The sequence below is a fragment of the Tamandua tetradactyla genome, chromosome 1 (genome assembly GCF_023851605.1).
Source record: "Tamandua tetradactyla isolate mTamTet1 chromosome 1, mTamTet1.pri, whole genome shotgun sequence".
Taxonomy (NCBI): domain Eukaryota; kingdom Metazoa; phylum Chordata; class Mammalia; order Pilosa; family Myrmecophagidae; genus Tamandua; species Tamandua tetradactyla.
In genome coordinates, this window is record NC_135327.1 from 192,328,675 (window position 1) to 192,349,011 (window position 20,337).

Here is a 20,337-nt window from a genome sequence, read left to right on the forward strand (position 1 = left end):
CAGGTACAGTCATTTTTAAACAAAACATAAAGTCTTTTAAAGTTAAATGTTTATCGTAAGTGATAAGGCATTGGTGGATTTTTCTGGGTTTTCTTTCCTATTAAAAAGTTTTAATCTCGTCCTTCTCACCCAATTGGTGAGGGAGAGATTTCCATAATCCTAGGGTTATGGGGATGGCTAAGCACCCGACACCTGACATTGGAGAGGTGAAATGGACAGCAGTTTATTAGTCCCATTTGCTCACCTGAGGGGGAGGAAGACATGGCATCCCACATACAGCCTCACAGGGGTTGTCCTCAGAAGCACAGTGAACAACAGAGAACCGTGGGAGACAGGCTTTGTAGTAACAAAAGAGTGAGGTGACACCTTATTCCAACCCAGCTCTCAAAGAGCTCAGGTCAACACAGCCTCAAGACCAAAGAGCGTGCTCATCCTTTTATCTAGGATGTAGACAGATGAGTGAAAAATATGGATAAAAAATAAATAACAAGAGAGCAGAAAGTGTAGGGGAACTTGCAGTTAGGCCATTCAAAGACCTCCCAGTTTCCCTTGATGTCAAGGCAACACATAATATTGGGGCTTAATTTTAGTATTTATGCCACATAAGGTCTTAGCTGGTGGAGAAACCAGAATTTTATCACTTTAATCACTGATTAAATCACTCTTTGATTCGCTGGGATAACTTTGGGCAAGTTTACTTTATTCCTCTAAGCTGAAGTTACCTTATCTGAAAAATAGGAATGATAACATCTACCTCAAAAGTGTTCCTGTTGCTTATTAAGTTAAATAAGACAATATATTAAAAGTGCTCATTGTGGCTGGTAAAGGGTGGGACAGCAATAGAAGCTCCTTTCCCTTGGGCATGTATATGTGTATCTGGCTCCAATTCAAGGGCATATTCACTAAATCCACAAACTTCCCAGGAGTGCCTCCTTCTCTGAGGTAAATAGTGAATTTAAAATGATTCTTGTCCTCAAGGACCTTTGAGGATTAAGGAATTCTATGTGGCTCAAACAGATCGTCTGGGCAAACAAGAAAATACAGAATGCTCAGTGTAAACTAGAGAGCAAAGGAGAAGCATTTTACTACTTATCAGAATGGGTAGAAACAGCCGAGTATCTGGAACAAATATTAATTAATTAATTTCACTAATAAACACATAATAAAATGAACAATGTAATCCCGAAAAGCTATAAATTCATTGCAAACTATCAAGTTAGCAGAACAGAGGTAAAATGAAGCCAAGGCACTAATTTGGGGACTTTTTCTATTAAAGCTGATCAAGCAATTGGCCAACCTCTGTCTAAATATGTTCTTGTTTACTAACCCAATATAAAAGAGAAACAGCAGAAGAAATTACGTCTGCTAAGCTGTAAATCATTCAATTGCTTTGAATATATTAATCTAAATGCATCTAGCAACACTTTAATTTATGTCAGTACCCTGCTCGCTGGGCCCAACTGTCAGTAAGAAAGAGAGGCACCTATTAGCAGCTCCAGGGAAGGGGCCTCACTGCATAAGGGCAAAGCGCATAACAGGGCCTGCCACCACGAGCAGCATGCTTTGCAGATGTCAGGGTCACCAGCAACAGTATGACTCATACAGGCACTGGATGACACAACATTTACTCACATAGAAAAGAGATAGAGGAAGGTCAGCTTCACTAGTGGGTATTGATCCCCTTTGGCCAGCAATTCTTTTTTATTTTTAATTTATTTATTTATTTATTTATTTTTTACATGGGCAGGTACCGGGAATCGAACACAGTTCCTCAGGCATGGCAGGCAAGCACTCTTACCTGCTGAGCCACCATGGCCCTGGCCAGCAATTCTTGATCCAGGGAGATGGTCTACTTATACTTCTTGTATCATAGTGGAAGATGCTGCTCTGTCCCCACCAGGAACAGGCATACCAGCAGAGTAAGTCCAGGTGTCAGAAAGTGTTCATACTTTAGCCAGACTGTCTCAAGTGAATGTTTGCCTATACTCAGGGCAAAAGAACAGCAGGCCTGTATCTGCTAGGGGATGAGCTCCAACTCCAAGCCCACATTCATCCCAGGTGCCAGATTAATCCATCTAGTCCTGGGCACAGAGTTTATCTGTGGGTGACAGGTAAAGGTGGTAAGCTGTGCCCAGACCATTCCTATCACAATTAATAAGCCATTTTAACTAATGCACAGGTTTGAAAGGATTTATATATAAAGGATTTCATATACCCTAGAAAAGCCATGTTTTAATCCTAATCAATCTTGTGAGAGCAACATTTTTTTCTAATCCCTATTTATTATTATTGGTTGGAAACTTGATTAGGTTATCTCCATGGAGATATGACTTCATCAGTTGTGGGTATTAAACTTGATTAGATGGAGATGTGTTCCACGCATTCTACTTGGGTCTTGATTAGTTTACAAATCCTATAAAAAAGGTAGCATTTCAGAGAGAGTTCCTTTTGAGAACAAGGAGAGAGCTGTAGAACCACAACAGAATCACAAGAGAACTACTGAGTCCACAAGCCAGCAACGTTTGGAGATGAGGAAAGAAAACACCTCCTGGGGAGCTTCTTGAAGCAAGAAGCCTGGAGAGAAAGCTAGCAGATGCTGCCACATTCACCATATGCCCTTCCAGCTGAGAGAGAAACGCTGAACATCATCGGACTTCTTGAACCAAGGTGTTTTTCCCTGGATGCCTTAGATCAGACATTTCTATAGACATTTCCACAGCCTAAAAACTGTAAACTAGCAACTTATTAAATTCCCCTTTTTAAAAACCATTCCATTTCTGGTATATTGCATTCCAGCAGCTAGCAAACTAGAACAAATAATAATGTTTTCTAATTTGAAGGAATGGTATTTCGCTCAAGAAGCCCATTTTCCAATGGAAATTAAACTGAAAAGCTTTCACGAAGAAAAGTCAATGTGGGCTAACTAGTTAGAGAATACATTATTGCTGCAAAGAAATTCAAATTCAATTCCACTTAAATCAAAAAATATTTGCTGAGTGCCTGCTGTAGGCTAGGTGCTGGTTGAGGTTACAAATACATTATTACCTTCAAAGTCTTACAATCTGGTAAGGCGAATGATGCATAAATACAGCATTAACTTCCTCATCCCCGGCTTGTCTTTTTTCTCTCTCTCTTTTCTCTTCCTAGTATGGAAGAGTCAGCAATGGGCCTACTATAGGGCCTGGTTATTTGCAAAAGGCTTTCTACAGTCACAGAATGGCTTTCCAAAATATTTAAGTGGATATATAGATATTGTGCTTGTAATATATATGTATATATGTAGTGGAGAGAGAGAGAGCGGGAACAAATGCAAATGTGGTATAGTGTTAAAAGTTAGAGAATCTGCAATAAGGGAGATATGGGAGTTCTTTCTACTATTCTTGAGACTTTTCTATAAGTTTGAAATTATTTCAAAGTATATATTTTTTGTCCTAAAAATTAAAAACACAAGAGATTCAATACCCTTCATGGCCTCACTCCTGTCTTCTTTCGGGCAGCATTCTCTGCCACTTATCGCCCCCATTTAATATCAAGCTATACTCAACTACCTGTAACAGCAGTGCTCAATCCTAGCTGCACATTGGAGCAATCTGAAGAAATGGTAAAACCAATTAAATCAGAATTTCCAAGGGTTATCCCCAGACATTGAATTCTCAGAAGCACAAGTAAGGTTGACAAGCTCTGACTTATAATATTCTGAACACCATGCTATTTCACTGCCCCATGCCTTTGTACATGCAATTTCCTGCCCTTGGAGTACCCTTGCCTACCTTGTCTGCCTTGCAAATACTTATGCATTCATCTATACCCAAGCCAGGTGTTACGTTCTTAGTGAAGTAATCTATATATATTCCCACACTCCACTCACAGAGCTATTCTTTCTCTCCTGCTACTCCTTTCTATACACTCCTATTTGTTATAGATCTCACATTCTATTATAATTATGAATTTACTCTATCCCCCACCAACTATGACTTTTTTAGGGAAAAGTCTACATCGTGTTTGGTTTTGCTATCAGCATGGGCCTAGCATATAGTAGGACTCTAAGAAATGTTTACCAAATTAAATGCCATAAAGTTATACATGCAGGAATAAAATTAAGAGCACTGGCCACACCGAAGGAGGAATTCTTCACACTACATAGGAAAGGCATTCTTCCTAGAAGAGATGCTGATTATGCTGACTTGAAGAGTGAATAAGAAGTAGAATGAAAAGGAGTAAGGGAAGGGAAGGAGGAACAAAGTGGGACAAACAAGTAGCCCAATCAGATTAGATCATATACAGAGGATACAGAGAAAAATGATAGGAAATGAGGCAGGGAAAAGAGTAGGTCCAGGAAGTGAAGGAATTCATTACATCATTCTGGAAATTGAATCAGCATCAAGCACAGGGCCTAACACATGGAAGCTTTGAAATCATTTCTGAATGAATAATGAGTGAATCAACATTTGCTATTTTTCTTAAATTTTGGATGGGAGGGAATTTACAGAGCCTCTGAAATATATCCAGCTATCCCCTCTAAGTGATATTCCAAATTTTAAGGAAAGGATGAATTTTAGGAGTGATGTGCTCCAATTAGTATGTAAGAAAGGCTGCACTGAAAGATTGTGAAGGATAGATTATAGGATGCTAAGACATCCATTTAAGAATACCCCTTAAGAAGCCTCTGCAACTGTCAAAGTGAACAACATTAAGTGCCTGAACTAGAGGCATGACAGAGGCAATGCAGAGAAGAAAACAGATATGAGATAGTTACAGTAGTGGAGAAGCTGAGCCTACCTATAGATATGCTTAAGAGTCACCTCTGGAGGACCTTTTTTATTGCTCAGATGTGGCCCCTCTCTCTAAGCCCAACTCTGCAAGTGAAATCATTGCTTACATGGGACATGACATCCAGGGGTGAAATTTTCCCTACCAGCATAGGAGATGACTCCCGGAATGAGCCTGGCCCTGGCACCATGGGATCAAAAATGTCATCCTGACCAAAAGGGGGAAAAGAAGTATATCAGATAAGATTTCAGTGACTCAGAGAGTTCAAATAGAGTCAAGAGGCTACTCTGGAGGTCACTTTTATGCAAACTTCATTTAGGTATTGCTGCCTATCATAGCTTGCCAAGCCCCAACCAAAACCATTCCTGCCAATTCTACAGAACACCTAGGGCATTATATAGGATTCTACAAAAGTTCCATGCAGTAGTAAACTTTCCAGAAACTATAGCCTCCAGATGGTCCCTGGACCAGGTAAGTCCTGAAGTGCAGAGAAGCCAGCCTCTCCAGAACATTAATAGCTCATCGCTTTCTCCCATATTATTGACAGCCCCTTCCAACATGAAAAAGTCAAAATAGGCATAGCCCAAATACCAATAAAGAATGGGAGAAAGATCAAAGGTGATGTTGGAGTTATACAGAGAAGGTTGGGTTTAACAAACAAGTATGATTGCTGAATTATTATATTGATATTTCTTTTAGTTTCCAGTATCTTAGAGCAGCTAGAAGTAAAAAACCTAAAGTTGTGGAATTTTAACGCATACCAAACTCTGAAATCTGTTCTACAGCTAATTATAGCAATGTGCTTTGAAATGTATTGCTTTTTTTTGTATATATGTTATTTCTCACAAAAAAGAAAAAAGGTCAATTGCAATGATTAAAAAACAATAAAAGTACTTTGATTTCAAAGCTAAAAAATAAAAAGAGAGAGAGAGAGAGAGTCCCAAGGCAATGGAGTCAAGGTAGCTTCTGCTTTCTGTCTTTGAGTAACCAAGTAGATAGTGCATCATTTCTCAAAAGGATAAATTCAGGGAAAGGAACAGATTTATAATAGATGATAAATACAATTTTGTACATCTTGAGTTTGAATTTCCCAAGAAGGAACTAAGTGAACTTTCCCTATAGGAGGTTGCAGATGGGAAGCTGATATTCAGGAAATACATGAAATGGAGATAGAGCTCTCTTAAGTGGTAGGTTTAGAGGGGGACAAGAAGTGAGGGCTGAAAGTAAAGCCTAGGGTATGCCAACATTTTCCTGATAACCCAAGGAAGAGGAGCCAGTTGAAAGGACTGACAAGGAACAGTTAAAAGAGGTCAAAGGAAAGCCAAAGACAGTTTTAAAAGACTCAAATAATCATGTAAGGCAAATAAAATCTAACTGGATATTCCAAGAACATTCTAACTTGTTGACCAGTCTTTCCTTCTTGAAAAACCCTCTTCCCTTGGCTTCACAAATCCACATGTTCTAGGTTTTCCTCTTAAACATTCTGATTCTTTCCTCTCTATCGCTCCTTTACATACTCATTTCCACTTACCCTCCCTTTCTCAGGGCTCAGTCCTAGACCTCTCTGTTCTCTTTATATACTTCCCTTAGGTAGTATAACATTCATGCCTCTGGTGTTGAATGCCATCTATAATAATGATTTTAGAATGTATTCATAGCTCATATCACTCCCCCAAATATTAGAATGCCTATTTGATATCTCTATTTCCCTGACTCAGAGGCATCATGAAATTAACCTGTTCAGAGCTGAGCTCTTAATACCTGCCACAACCCAATCCCATCAACCCACCTCTGTGTGCCCCATTTCAGAGTTGATCACCTCCATCCAACCAGAACGCCAGGAGTCATCCTTTAATCCACCTCCTTCACCTTCCCACATCAAACTATCATCAAGTCCTATCCATTTTACCCCTTATCTGTTTCTTTATTCTAATTGTGAATCCAAACCATCACCATATTTAGTCTGTTCCATTATAATAACTTCCCCCATGGTCTACCTATATCCCCTTTCCTCTCCCTCCAATCCATTCACTTCACTAGAGTGATCTTTTGGTACTATGCATGTTACGTGAGATTTTTCTGTAAACCTACAAATTCTACAATTAAAAAAAAACACTGTGTATCATATTATATCTCACCTCTGCCTAAAATCCTTCAGAGGTTACCCATTGTTTTCTACGCACAGGGTAAAATCTCTAAAGTATGCCTGCCTTTCTCTCTAGCCTCACTCCTTACCATTCTCCACTGAATTTTAACCATCTTGGCCTTCTTTGCATTGCCCTTCAATATCCCTTCCTTTCTCAGGGCCTTTGTACAATTCTCTTTTCTCTTTCTAGAATGCTCTCCCCATGCCCAGCCCAGTTACATGCATCCTCCTTAAGTTACTACTAAAATGTAATTTATTCACTGCTAAATCTCTAGTAACTCATTGCTCATAGAAGACACTTAATAAATATTTGAGAGAATGTATCAAAAAGAGATTTGATGCTAGCCAGAAGAAGATATAAATTCAAAGAATTTCTTTAAGATGGGAGTGATTTAAAAGCCCACAGCAACTAAATGACTTGTCTGATAAGGTTACATAGCTAGTTGGTGGCAAAGCCTAAACTTAAACCCACAGTTTATGATTCCTGGACTCTATCTGCCCAACATTAACCTCCTATTATATGTCTCAGATGAGGATGGCACTTCCAACAGCACTGTAACCTGTAGACTGTCATATGCCAATAATACTAGCTAACATAGTTTCAGAAGCACGACTCTGGAAATTCTAGAGGCAAAATATCTTCTCATTTAAGACCCTAGTAAAGAAGGCCCATGACTTCTGCACAATCAACTCACATCCCAACATAGTTTAGTGATGTGTATCAAGTAATGTACTTACCCTTAGGTCTCATGGGCAACACATGCCATTCAGGCTAAACTTTTACTTTGTGCAGAGTCTGACACTTAAAAGTTTATTACATAGAAACTGACCTGGAGTGACCCATCCTTTAGAGAGAATGTTGGGAAAGTGGTTACGATAGACATTATCCATCTGGGCAAACAGAGGTGAACATTAACCCATCCCGGAACCTATGTTGTTAGTCCAAATGATTATAGTAAATTGAGGAAAACATCAAACAAACAGAATAAAAAATTCAGGAGAGAAATTCAGCGTAATTCACTTGGGAAGAAAAAAATAGACTTTGCCACTGTAAGGTCAGGAGAGAAATTGATCGTGCTACGAAATAGCAGGGCCTTGGGAGCTCTGCCTGTACAAGCTTAAACAGAGCTGGGCCGTGCAGATTGCGGTGGAAAGAACCAGGCCTAATGCAAAATCGTGATGCATGCAGAGGAATGAGGTCCAAGCTCCCAGGGAGCAGAACACCATGACATTCACTGAACTCTTTTAGCAGATGACACATTAAAAAGTAGTTAATGAGACTGATAACTCTGGGCAATGGAATTCAGGCATGAAAAAGTTTGATGACCCTGAGCCTGGAGCATAAGCCTGTGCTTTCCCTAGAGTGGTTTCTGCTCCCAAGCAGTTCCCTGTAGATTTTAGTAGAAGGTATCCCAGAGCTTTCAAAATCTGGGACAGTTGGGGAATAGGTAGAAGAGCGCTTTGGAAGGCAGGAAGGCATAAGCAAATAATGAGGTTTGCAGCAGAAAGTAAAAAGAAGGACGCCCACACAATAGGGACACAATAAATGTTGTCTGCTTGACTGCATGGAAGGAAGAGCAGGTGCTGCAAACAGCTCATAGGGGCTGTGAGAGCAGATTGTGAACATTTCAGCTCCACAACTAGTGATGTCATGTTGGCAGATTGAAATAAGCCAATGCACCACAGAAATCAGCACAAGCTACAAATCAGGGCTTTCCCCCTCCCCCAAGGACCAATTGTTAAACATTAACCACCAAACAAAAGGATAAATTAAATAAAATCCTTATGGCAGTAGCGTTCCCTGGAGTTCTCGCGATAAGAATTAAACCTTTGGATTTTTGTGTTGTTTTTCTGTTTAATCACTAATACACAATGGCATTCCTCAATTATCTTTTATTACACAGCCAGACTGATTCAGCATTTGTGGACCTTCCTGGAAAACTAACCACCATTTAAAACATTGTTTCTATGGGGAAATATTTTCAAATTGCAAGTTCCTGACTTTAAAATAAACTTTTGGAAAAGAGCCCATTTGTAAATCGGGGACTTTCAATTCCTCATCCTCACGGGGAAATCAGAGAACAAAAAGAATCATGTCCATTAGAAAAGAGAGAGAGAGAGAGGTTGCAGCACACATCCTAAGTGGAAAGGCAAAGGGAATCGTGTTATTTCACTTGAAGAAGAAAAAGCTGAGAAGCAATTTAATATCAGGGGTGAGTGCCAGCTGTTTTTCCTTCTTTTCACTGTAAGCCTCGGGGATTTGGTTAGATAAGGGAAAGAACAGCCTTATGCTATTATTCTGAGATGGTTTCTGGATTTCATTCTAAACATTTGCAAACTTCTTTTCCTCAACCAGGGATAATTTGCATATAATCTGTTAAGACAAAGTCACATGACTTAATAATTAAGACAATGACTTCAAGCTTTTGCCACCTTAGTGATCCTAAGTCTAGAGATGGCAAATGTATTTTAAGGTTTTGAGAACCATGATGTCAATCAACAAATCTCTTTCCTACTCTATCATAGAATACATGGACATAGAACTTACCATTTCTTTCTGTCAAAAATAGGAAAATTGTGAAACTTAGGCTATCTCTTATTAGTATAAAAACCTTGAGCCAAGCATTCTAACTCAATAATTTTTGATCATCTAATGAAGGAAAACATGTTCTTTTTGTGTTTGGTAAATTAACATCATCGTAGTTGTACATTCAGAAGAGGGAAGAGATTTGCTTTCCTAAAAGATACTGCAGTACCCTGTTTGGCATTTCCTTAAAACAATCTGAAACAATGAAATGACAGCTGTAAATCTGTCACTTCAAGCCTTAAATGATTCACAGCACACGGAGGCCTTGGTTTAACAGCTGGTTTACGATGTACTTTCAGAGTAACGCTTTTAAGCATAGTATATCCCTTCCTCCAAAACTGACATAAATCCTTCAAGCTTTTTAATGATGACTCTAAAATACACCAAAAGTGTTCTCTGTGGCATATTTTTGGTTTGTTTATCTAAAATCCTTAGCTTTTAAAATCTCTCGTCATGATCTGCTTTGGAATGGTTGTCACCAGTTTAGTTGATAGACATGTATTGTCAAACCCTGGCAGGAACCGTGCAGCTCCCTGCCCCACCAGCTGAAATCCTCACTCAGCTAATAGTCCAAGGGCTTCAAACCCTTGTGTGCAAAAGCATCACCTGAGGAGCCTGTTAAAAATGCTGATTCTCAGGACCCTCTGAGCCAGAATCTCTGAGCTAATTTCTGGGAATGGGTCTAGGGATCAACATTTTTAACAGGCTCCCAGATAGTGTGAGAAACATCAGGGACTTGTTTCTGCTCGCCCTCTGACTACAGTTCTGGCTCTGAGAGTGGAAAAGCTGGAGAGAGTCTGGCACGTGGAAGCTTAGGTACTTGCCAGTGTTGCATTGCACCTGTAACTGAGGTGCCTCGTGGCCTCCGTGGTTTTGCCTGCTTCCTCAGCCTCTGCTGCCCAGAACCTCGCTCTAGACCCAGATTCTTTGTGCCTCAATTTTGAATCTCAGGTACCTGACACCTGTATCTTTCCCCGTGCATCATCCCTTCCTGTCCCTCTCTGACTTGTTTTAATCTCTGGCCTTGATCTCAAACCTTACCCACACCCTCATTCCAGACTTACTTCTTTTCCCTACACAGCTCTAACCTGTTATCAGATAATGACCCACACATTCTCTGCAAGAATGTCTTTGGTTAGTGAAGCGAACCCCCTTGTGTCTTCAGTCTAGGCAACCTGCCCTGCCTACCTCTCCAACTGCTCCTCTATCATACTCTGCTGCCAACTAAGGGTTTTCCATCTGTTTGACACTTTCGTGGCAGCCTGACCTACTAATGTCTATCAGCCCCTCTAGATACTGAACTAATAAGTGCAGGATCAACTGTATCTTGCTCACCATCGAATCCCCAATACACAGCCTGAAATGTAGTGGGAGACTAATGGGTGTTGAATGAATGGTACTGTAAAAGAAGATGAACTTCATTTAGGGGGCATGGTGCTGCAGATTGCAGGCTCTCTCACCTTGCAATCTTTTATTTTTGCATGGGCAGGCACCAGGAATCAAACCCCTGTCTCTGGCATGGCAGGGGAGAATTCTGCCTGCTGAGCCACTGTGGCCCTCCCTTCCAATCTTTTTGCATGCTGTTACATCAGTTAGAAGGTTTGTCTTCTTTCTCTCTACCTTTACGTGACTGCCTGCCATGTCTTTGGATCCCCACTTAGATGTGTGCTTATTCAGAAAAAAAGTCCCAATCCGCTGAGATAGGGCTGATGCCCCCTTGTGTTCCAGGACCCCCCTGTAATACCCAATACTGTACATATCACACTGCTCTAATAGCCTATTTGTAGTTTAAATTTTCCTCTAAGACAAGAGCTTCTTGAAAGCATGGTATGTAGCCTCAGCACCCAGCCTAGTGCCCAGTACATGGTCAGAGCTCAATAGAATTTGCTCAAAAACTGGAAAAGCTAACTTATGATCCTCTATGCAGGGAGATACAGGTTCTTATCACATACCATGCTTATTAGACCATGATAAGACTTACATTGTATTCAAATTGTTCCTGTGTCTCTTCCTCCCACACTCACTGCTACACCAAAAGCTCCTCTAAGGCAGAGATTTTGTTTATTCATCCTTATATCCCAGTAGGTGATGCAGTGACTAGCATGAATTAAATATTTGTTTAATTCTGTGTTTCCCAACAGGAATGTATTTGGCCTTTTGATCAGGACAATTCTTTATTGTGTGAGACAATCCATGCATTGCAGGACATTCAGCAGTCCTTGCCCCTGCCCACAAGATGCCATTAGCATAACTCCAACAATTATCTTCACAACGCTTCCCTGTCACATACACACACATTTTCAGAAGTCCATAGAGTGGGAGGGTCAGGAGGAAAATAGTATGGCCCATCATGGAAAACCTACAGAGAACTGAATTCTCTTTTCATGAGAAATCAATGAGAAGCAATATGTGGTGGACTATCTCTCACAGTGCCGTGGTGAATTTCGGGGTATTGGATGTGTGTAGAGGAGTGCAGTGGGAGGCTGAGGGGGGGGCAGCTGTCCTTCTGTGTCCTCAATAGAAAATAATAACCTGTCTTTGTAATAATAATTAACTAAACTTTATTGAGGATTTATCGTATATTCCAGGCACTGGCTAAATGTTTTACATGGATATCAAATCTTCACAACAACCTGTGAGGACCCATTTTTCCAAAGAAGGAAACTAAGGCCTAGAGAGTTTCAAGCAATTGACCCACATTAACTCTTGCCACGTTGGCTAGTGGCAAGGCCAAGATTTACCCCTGGGGGTCTGATTCCAGAGACTAATCTCTGAACCACCATGCTCTGCTGTTTCTATAAGAAGTCTATGTTAGACTTCTTTAACAAGTACAAGCTTCAAAATTCCCAGATGTAAGAATTCTATTTAAATGTGGAATAGTGATTTGCAAACTACATTCTGCATAGTGTTAATTTAGGGCAATGTCAGGAGTTGTGAGAAGAACAGGTTCCATGGGCAATGAAGTTTGAAAATGCTTTCAGAAAGGTAAATTGAAACAGTAACTATGAAAAAACCAAACATCTTGACAAGATAAACTCAGGAGGTGGTCAGGAGGTGATTTTAGAATATTGGTGAACAAATAATGAGGAGGCTAGAGCAGGAGCTTGTCTGCCAGGAAATAATTTAAAAGCCAATTAGCACTGATTAGGCTATAGGAAATGGCTGATGAAGGGTTAATGACCTTTCTTCTACTCTATTAATAATAATATTTAAATGCTAATTACTTTATGTTATCTTTTGTAATTCTCACAACAATTATTTTTACCTCCACTTCGTGGATGAAATACTGGGACCTAAAGAAGTTGGTTAAGTTGCTTTCCCTAAGGCCACACAGCTAATTAATGGCAGTGCCAAATTTGAATCCAGGTTCCTCTAACTTCGCATCTTATCATTTTAAACACTATATGTAAAACCTCTTGAACACAGTGAGGATTTTATCAAGGCCTTTCCTTGTGAGCATCCAAAGCAAATCCAGTCTCAAGGAAGAGGCTCCCCACAAGTTCCTTAAACTGGTTTTTATGTTATAGCACTGTCTTTATTTTCAGCATCTCTCTTCAGCAAAAATTAGCTCTTTGGTCTGAGTATTGAACAGGACGTTTCTCTGGTATGATTTAAGTTTCTTAATTGTCTTAGTTTGCCCAGGGCTGCCCCCCCATGGGTTGGCTTAACAAGGGGAATTTATTGGCTCACAGTTTGAGAGGCCAGAAAGTCCAAAATCAAGGTGTCGGCAAGGACATGCTTTCTCCCAAAAGTTGTACAGTGCTGATGCTATCTTGCCACAGTCCTTAAGTTTCCTTGGTTTACTTCTCTCCCTGCAACTTCTGTCAGATGGTAATCTCTTATGACTGTCCTTCTGGTTTCCCCTGACTTCCGACTTCTTGCAGCTTTCTCTGGCTGCAACCAAACTCCCTCTCTTCATAAGCCTTCCAATCATACAGATTAAGACTCACCTCAATTTGGCCACACCTTAACAAATAATATCTTCCAAAGGTCCTATTTGCAAAGGGAGTCACACCCACAGATTAAGATTTGAACATGTCTTTTGTAGGGTAAATGATTCAATCTTCAACCTTAACATATACTGTTATTTTTTAATTTTACAGATTTCTAAGCACTATTACATATTTGTTTTGTTTTGTTTTGATAGAGTATTCGTGTTGGTGAAATAATGTTCATTTGCATAGGTGTTTACCCAGACTAAATCCTCATTTTAGAGCAAAGGACATAACATCAATGAATTGCTCTAGAGGCCACCATAAAATCAACAGTCCACCCAAATTTAAAAGTAGCAGCAGTAGTCACTGTCAACATTTTTCAATTTTCTCATTCCTTTTCTTTTCAACAGATGTTGGTGCATATTTTGAAGAGGGAATGTGGCTACGGTATAACTTCCAGGCACCAGGGATCAGTACCAAAGAATCATCCAGTAAAACTGAAAACTTTCCTGATCAACAGAACTCCACCCCAGACCTGGCCAGGGAGGTCCTCAGTTTCAGCTTCAGCACCACCAAAGCGCCCTGCATTCTCCTTTATGTCAGTTCTCACACTACAGACTTCTTGGCAGTTCTTGTCAAACCCGCTGGTAAGGACAAAGATACCTCATCTTCTGCTGTTTGATATTGGGTAGACAGAATGTTGTAGGAAGAGTCTGGATGTTTCTTTACTTGTCTTTTATTCTCCAGAGGACTTTGAACAAGTCACATAACTTTTTTGAACCTCATTTCCCTATGTGAAAGTCAGGAAAACAGCTTGTCAGTTGACTGCTTCATAGCAATGTGTTATAGTAATAAAGTTGATAGAGCATGCTGAGTTCTTTATAAGAACCACATTACACATGAATATGAGATGGTTATGTATTTATAATTATTATTTTTTATTCTCATCAAATAACTAAATTCACTACTATACTAAATAGAGATGAGCTTTGAAATAGCAAAATCAATTGTATATAAATTATCTAATCATCCTGATTTATTACAATGTATCCGTAGACTCCTATAGAACATAAGAACTTTCAATAGAAGTAGAAAATTAAAGACATTTTCATTCCTACACTCTTCCAGGATTTAACATTTATAAAATATAACCCCGGCATAAGGGTTGCTTAAAGTAGTGGTTTATCTAAACTTGTAGCACTCTGTGTCATTTATGCTTTTGTTTGCTAATGCTGCTAGAATGCAATATACCAGAAATGGAATGGCTTTTATAAAGGGAATCTGTTAAGTTACAAGTCTACAGTTCTGAGACCTTAAAAGTACCCAAACCAAGGCATTCAGAGAAAGATACCTTGACTCCAAAGAAAGGTAGATGCCTGTTATATGGGAAGGCACATGGCTGGAATCTGCTAATCCTTGTTCCCAGTTCTGTTGCTTCCAGTTTCTGCTTTCAGTGGTTTCCCCTCTAAACATCTGTAGGTCCACATTTAGCTGCTCTGGAGCAAAACTCTGGGTTTCACCTTTTAGCTTAACATCTCCTGGGGCTGGAGAGTTCTTCTCTTCAGATTCTGGCTATTTTTGTGTGTCCATGTATAGCACCCAGACTATTTCTGTCTTGATCTCCAAACATTTCTGTCAGCACTCCAAGCTTCTCCAAATGTCTATGTCTATACCAGCTCTGACCTTTCTCCAAAATTATTCCCGTTTTAAAGGACTAATTGAATTAATCAAATAAACTAATAAATACCCACCTTGAATGGTCAGGGTCACACCTCCATCTAACCAAAAGCACACACCCACAATTGGATGTGTCACATCTCCATGGAAACAATCCAATCAAAATTTCCACCCTAAATAATAGGTCTTCACACATAAAATTGGGTTAGGAAAAAGAACATGGCTTTTCTGAGATACACAACATCTTCAAACCAGAACAATCTCCAAATATCCAGTGAGCCAGTGAGGGTCAGAAAAGTCCAAATAAAATGTTCTTCCTGGTGAGATTATGCAAATGGACTTATGAATCTTCAAATGATGATACATGAGATAAGTCTAAGCAGTCCTAAAGTATATAAACCTGCTAAACATTGGGACTCATTTCCTCTCTGGAAACTTTATTTCTCAAACACTAAAATTTTTTAAGAAGATCATTTTTTATTACTAATTCTAATAATAATGGTATTTTTTGCATGTTATCAGAGAGAAAATTTCTTTAACTCACTTCCAGGAGAAGTTGTATGAGCTAAAAATATGGAGATTGCCTCGCTCACTGCCCATCTCTACTTGCTCTTCAGTAATTAAGACTCTAGCCTTTTTGATAGCTATTTCAGTGTTTTAGCATCTTAAAAATCAAGGTTTTCTATGATAGAAACCAAAATTATTATTATTAACCCAATTCAGCTTGAGTAAAAAAAAAAAAACAGTAATTTTTTGACCTCCCTCTCTGTGTACTGCATTGTGTTCTGTTGTTTAAGAAGAACATATATATGTTCCCTAGGATTTCCCCTTTCAGAAATTTTCCTAAAGAAATAAGCCAAAAATCAGACAAAATTCAGAATGAAGATGTTCATCAAAGTGTTATTTATGAAACGTGAGAATTGGAAAAAGACCTAAAAGTTCAACTCCAGTAAAATGGCTAATAAAAGAGAGGTCACCATGCTATGGAATAACATATCTATTAAAAGTAATATTTATGAAGAGTAATGACATGGGAAAAATTTTATGTAATATAATGTAAACTAAACAAGGAAAAAACAGCCTTGAATCTATAATATCAACTTAGCTCTGTAAAAAAAATGTGAATAGGGAAAATAAACACAATAATGTGAATATAGAGTGGCTCGATTTGGTTAGATCATGGTGATTTGTTTCTTCTGAGTAATACTCATTTATACATTTCAAATACTCAGAATTCAAACATTACTTTTCTTATCAGAAAAATAGCAAATGAATCAGGAAGTCAGCAAACAAGAGGGAAAACCATATGGCCCATACTTTCTAATAATTAAAGAGTTAACTTTACCCTTCTTGGATCAGGTTAAGTAAATTTTTAATCCATGAGATTTGAAATTTACCCTTTTCTACCGACAGATACCAGTGAGCAAATAAGAATCCTTTGGTTTCCTCTCAATTCCTTCCCTAGAAGTCTAACTCCCATCTTTAGCTTGTCAAGACTTTGAGGATCATGCCCCAGTAATGTGTCTTGTCCTCAAGGTACTACCTCACTGAAATTTATTTCCTAACTATATTCAGAAGCCCACCATTCTACAGTCTGTACCCACCCCATCTATGAACTCATTCTGTCCATGGACATTCATGGTGTGCAAGGAATTTGATTAATCAATTCCATATTAATGCTGTGTTTAACTCACTTTGTACCTGACACTCTGCTAAATGTCACATGCATTTAAGACATTTGCTTAAGACAGTAGCAGAGGGGAGGAAAAGAAAGCAATCTTAACCCCTTTTTAGAGATGAGCCACACAATCTTAAACCCTTTTTAGAGATGAGAAAAATGGAATACAGAGAAATTAAGTGACTTGCATACTCAGCTGCTGATTGACAAAACTGGGGTTCTAATTCGCAGTGTCCAGTTACGGAACCAGAGCTCTTGACAAATCTCTGTACTTCAGGGATCTCTAGAATACTCTCAGTGCATCTGGAGAACAGAACTGGGTTCCCTTGTAACTGTTGCAAGTCCATCCTCAAACTGCTGGTAAAAATTCAGCTTTTTCACACTTCAAATACTGTTTTTACCATTTGGGGTTTAAAGTTAGAAAAAAGTTGAGGAATCCATTTGGCAACAACAAAAAAAAATCAATAAAGTCTATGCCAAAATATCAGGGGAAAAAAACTACAAAGACTTAACTGAATGTTCTGGCATCCTCTCAAGCTCAACATATTGAAAACCATATCATCACTGTTCCCCACAACCAGCCCCTCCCTGACATGCTCCTCTTTCAGATGCTTGAGCTCAAAAGCTTGGTGTCATTCAAAAGCTTGGTGTCAAAAAAGCTATATTTTCCCATCTTGCAATCCATCCAGGCACACTCTTCCTGTGCATTCAATTCTCATCGTCTCTCAAATTTATTGCTCTCTTTTCCTCCCCTCTGCTACTGTCTTAAGCAAATGTCTTCTAATTTTTATTCTATGTTTGTTGCTTCTCAACATCGTTCATGTTATGGCACATACATAAAATTATTACATTTGGATGGCACGTAGGTAAATGGATGAGGTTATGTTTTGGAGGCCACCAGCCCAGCGACTCCAGAAGGTGTCACCTCTCGTAGGTCTACTGAGGCTGAGGGAAACTCCTAAGTCCTGTTACCCATTCATGGCATAGCATTGTGCACAGCACATCCATGGAGAAGCTGTCCCCATCCATCTCTCTGTTACCAGATGGCTGCTTGATCCCATACACCACGGCCAGGTACTCTTCTTTGTATACAATATCCCTTATGAAACACTCAGTGTTGCCCCTTCCGCTAGTTAAAACAGGAGGAATCCCTAATCCTGCAACCTTCTATCAAGGCCCACCAGCCTAGTGGTTAAGAGCTCAATTGGTACATTTGAATCCTGCTTCTGTCATTGGTCAGTTGTGTGGTCTTGGGCAATCGGTTAGACTCCAGGCATTTCATCTGTAAAATAGTGTGTTCCTCATAGGGGTGTTGTGAAAATCAAATGAGTTAACATATGTAAAGCCCTTAAGATGACTATGAGTTAGCAATTATTATTATCCAGAGTTCCCACATATTCAGTATCCCCCTGCTCTTCCTTTCTGAGAAATTCTTATTCTTCAAGCACTGTATGGATTTCTGTACCCCTGTCTTTATACCTCCAACGTACCCTTAACCCACAAATGTTCCATCTTCGTCTCTAGTCTAATACCTGCCTTTCATTCAAGGCTCACATCAAGCCTCGCTTTCTGTCAATGACTTCTCCTTACTTTAAACTCCCATTACACTTATTTTCAATGTCATTTGTTTGGCACTTAGTGTACTGTATTGTTATTTGTCATTGTTATAAATACACCCGGTCTTCCCAGTGCGATGAAAAGCTTTCAGCACTAGTCTCCTAACTACAATAGGTGCTCAGTAAGTCTTTGTTGTTGGTAATGATGATGGCCAGAAGAGAATAAATCTCTTAAGCACATTATCTGCTGCAGCCAATAAAAGAGCAGTCACTTATAACTGCTTAATTCACTTGGAACAAGAGCATGAGATACAGCAAGCTAAGTAACTCTCCATTTTAATAGTATTTTATTTTAATGGGCAAATATTAATATTCTCCCTGCCATCATTTAGTGATTCTCTTCTGCTATTATTTGAAATGAATAAATAGATCATTTATATTTTATTGTTTAAAAATATTACCCATTACTCTTTCTAGAGATTCACTGTGTATAAGTTTAAAGTTCCAACTCACCTTTTTTTCTCAAAGCAAATCATTCCTGTTTCCTTTAAGTGAAACAGAAATTTTAAATCACACTTACAATATCTAAGAAAGCCAGAAAAGAAAAATAATGAAAGCAAGTTAATACTGATTTTATGAAGAACTTAGGAACATAAAGGGACTGTGGTGATTTGGAGCGATGTACCCCAGAAAATCAAGTTCCTAAATTTAATCCATTCCTGTGGGTGTGAATCCGTTGTAAGTAGGACCTTTTATGAAGTTACTTTAGTTAAGGTGTGGCCCAATTCAATCAAATTTGGCCTTAATCCTATTACTCAAGTCCTTTATAAGTAGAATGAAATACAAAGAGAGAGAAAGAAAGCCAGAGAAGGAGCAGCCAGAGCCTGAAAGTCAACAGAACCTGGAAGAGATGGGAGAGAACAGGAGAGGCCACCAGCTACACTGCCATGTGACAGAAAAACTAAGGCAAGGATCGTAGGCAGCTGCCCAGAATGCCAGACTTTGGGGGAAAGCATCACCTTGATGATTCTTTGATTTGGACTTTTCCTAGCCTCAAAACCATGAGCCAATAAACTTCCCTTGTTTAAGCCAATCCACTGCATGGTGTTTGCTTGAGCAGCCAAGGAAATTAAAACAGGGACCAATGACAAAAAGATAGTAGAGACAAAACCATCTGGTTGTTTGCATAATTCCCAATTCTTCTGACCTCTACCACTCAAATATAGACATCTCTTATCTTTGTATCTCTAGATCCAGGCCCAGCAACTGGCCTGTGCTAGGGGAAGAGAGGTTGGGGTAGGGACTATCTGTATTAGAAATAGACTCTGCATTTCCAGCCTGCCAGACACTTTCAGACCTTGAAAATCTGAGTTTAACAATGCTTTGCATGGGCACTAAATAAATGTTTTCTGAAGAAATGAATGAATAAATTAATGAATGATGAATGGATACACCTTTATATATTAGAAAACCGGCTATGATCACATAATCAATATCAAAACGCCAGGCATAAAGCAGAAGGTAAAACTTAAGGCAACTTGCGTTTTCTGTGCATTGATACACAATTGCCTGATCATCTTCTTCATGCCCAAACAATGGATTGCTTTTGATGCTGTTCTGATAAAGGAAAAAATGGGCAAAACATTAAAGAGTAGAGAGAAAAGCAGCTCAGAAGGAGGCAGCAGCATATTCAAAGGTCCTGAGATGGAAGAATGGTATTTTATAGGGAATAAGAGAAATCCAAAGTAGCCTGGAGGTAAAACAGAAGGTGGTGAGTGGCATGATTTGAAAGTAAAGTAATAGGAAGAACTCAAATCAGACAGGACTTCATAAGCTGTATTGAGAATATACATCTTTATCCTATGAGCAACCAGAAGACTTTTAAAGGATGTCTTTGAAGTGTGTCCCAAAATAACCAAATACATATTTTGACCATATTTCTCTGTTGGCTTTATGGAGAAGAAAAAGACGCAGAAGCATAGAGACCA

At 39.1% G+C, this 20,337-nt stretch overlaps 1 protein-coding gene across 1 annotated transcript in view; it reads left to right on the forward strand.

Moving 5' to 3' along the window:
- The window catches only part of CNTNAP2 (contactin associated protein 2), a 1,376,829-nt gene that overhangs the window by 1,192,662 nt on the left and 163,830 nt on the right, over nucleotides 1-20,337 (forward strand). The window contains exon 17 of the mRNA XM_077159101.1: nucleotides 13,849-14,085. Coding sequence (XP_077015216.1) covers nucleotides 13,849-14,085 — 237 coding nt within the window. The remainder of the gene's footprint in view (nucleotides 1-13,848; nucleotides 14,086-20,337) is intronic.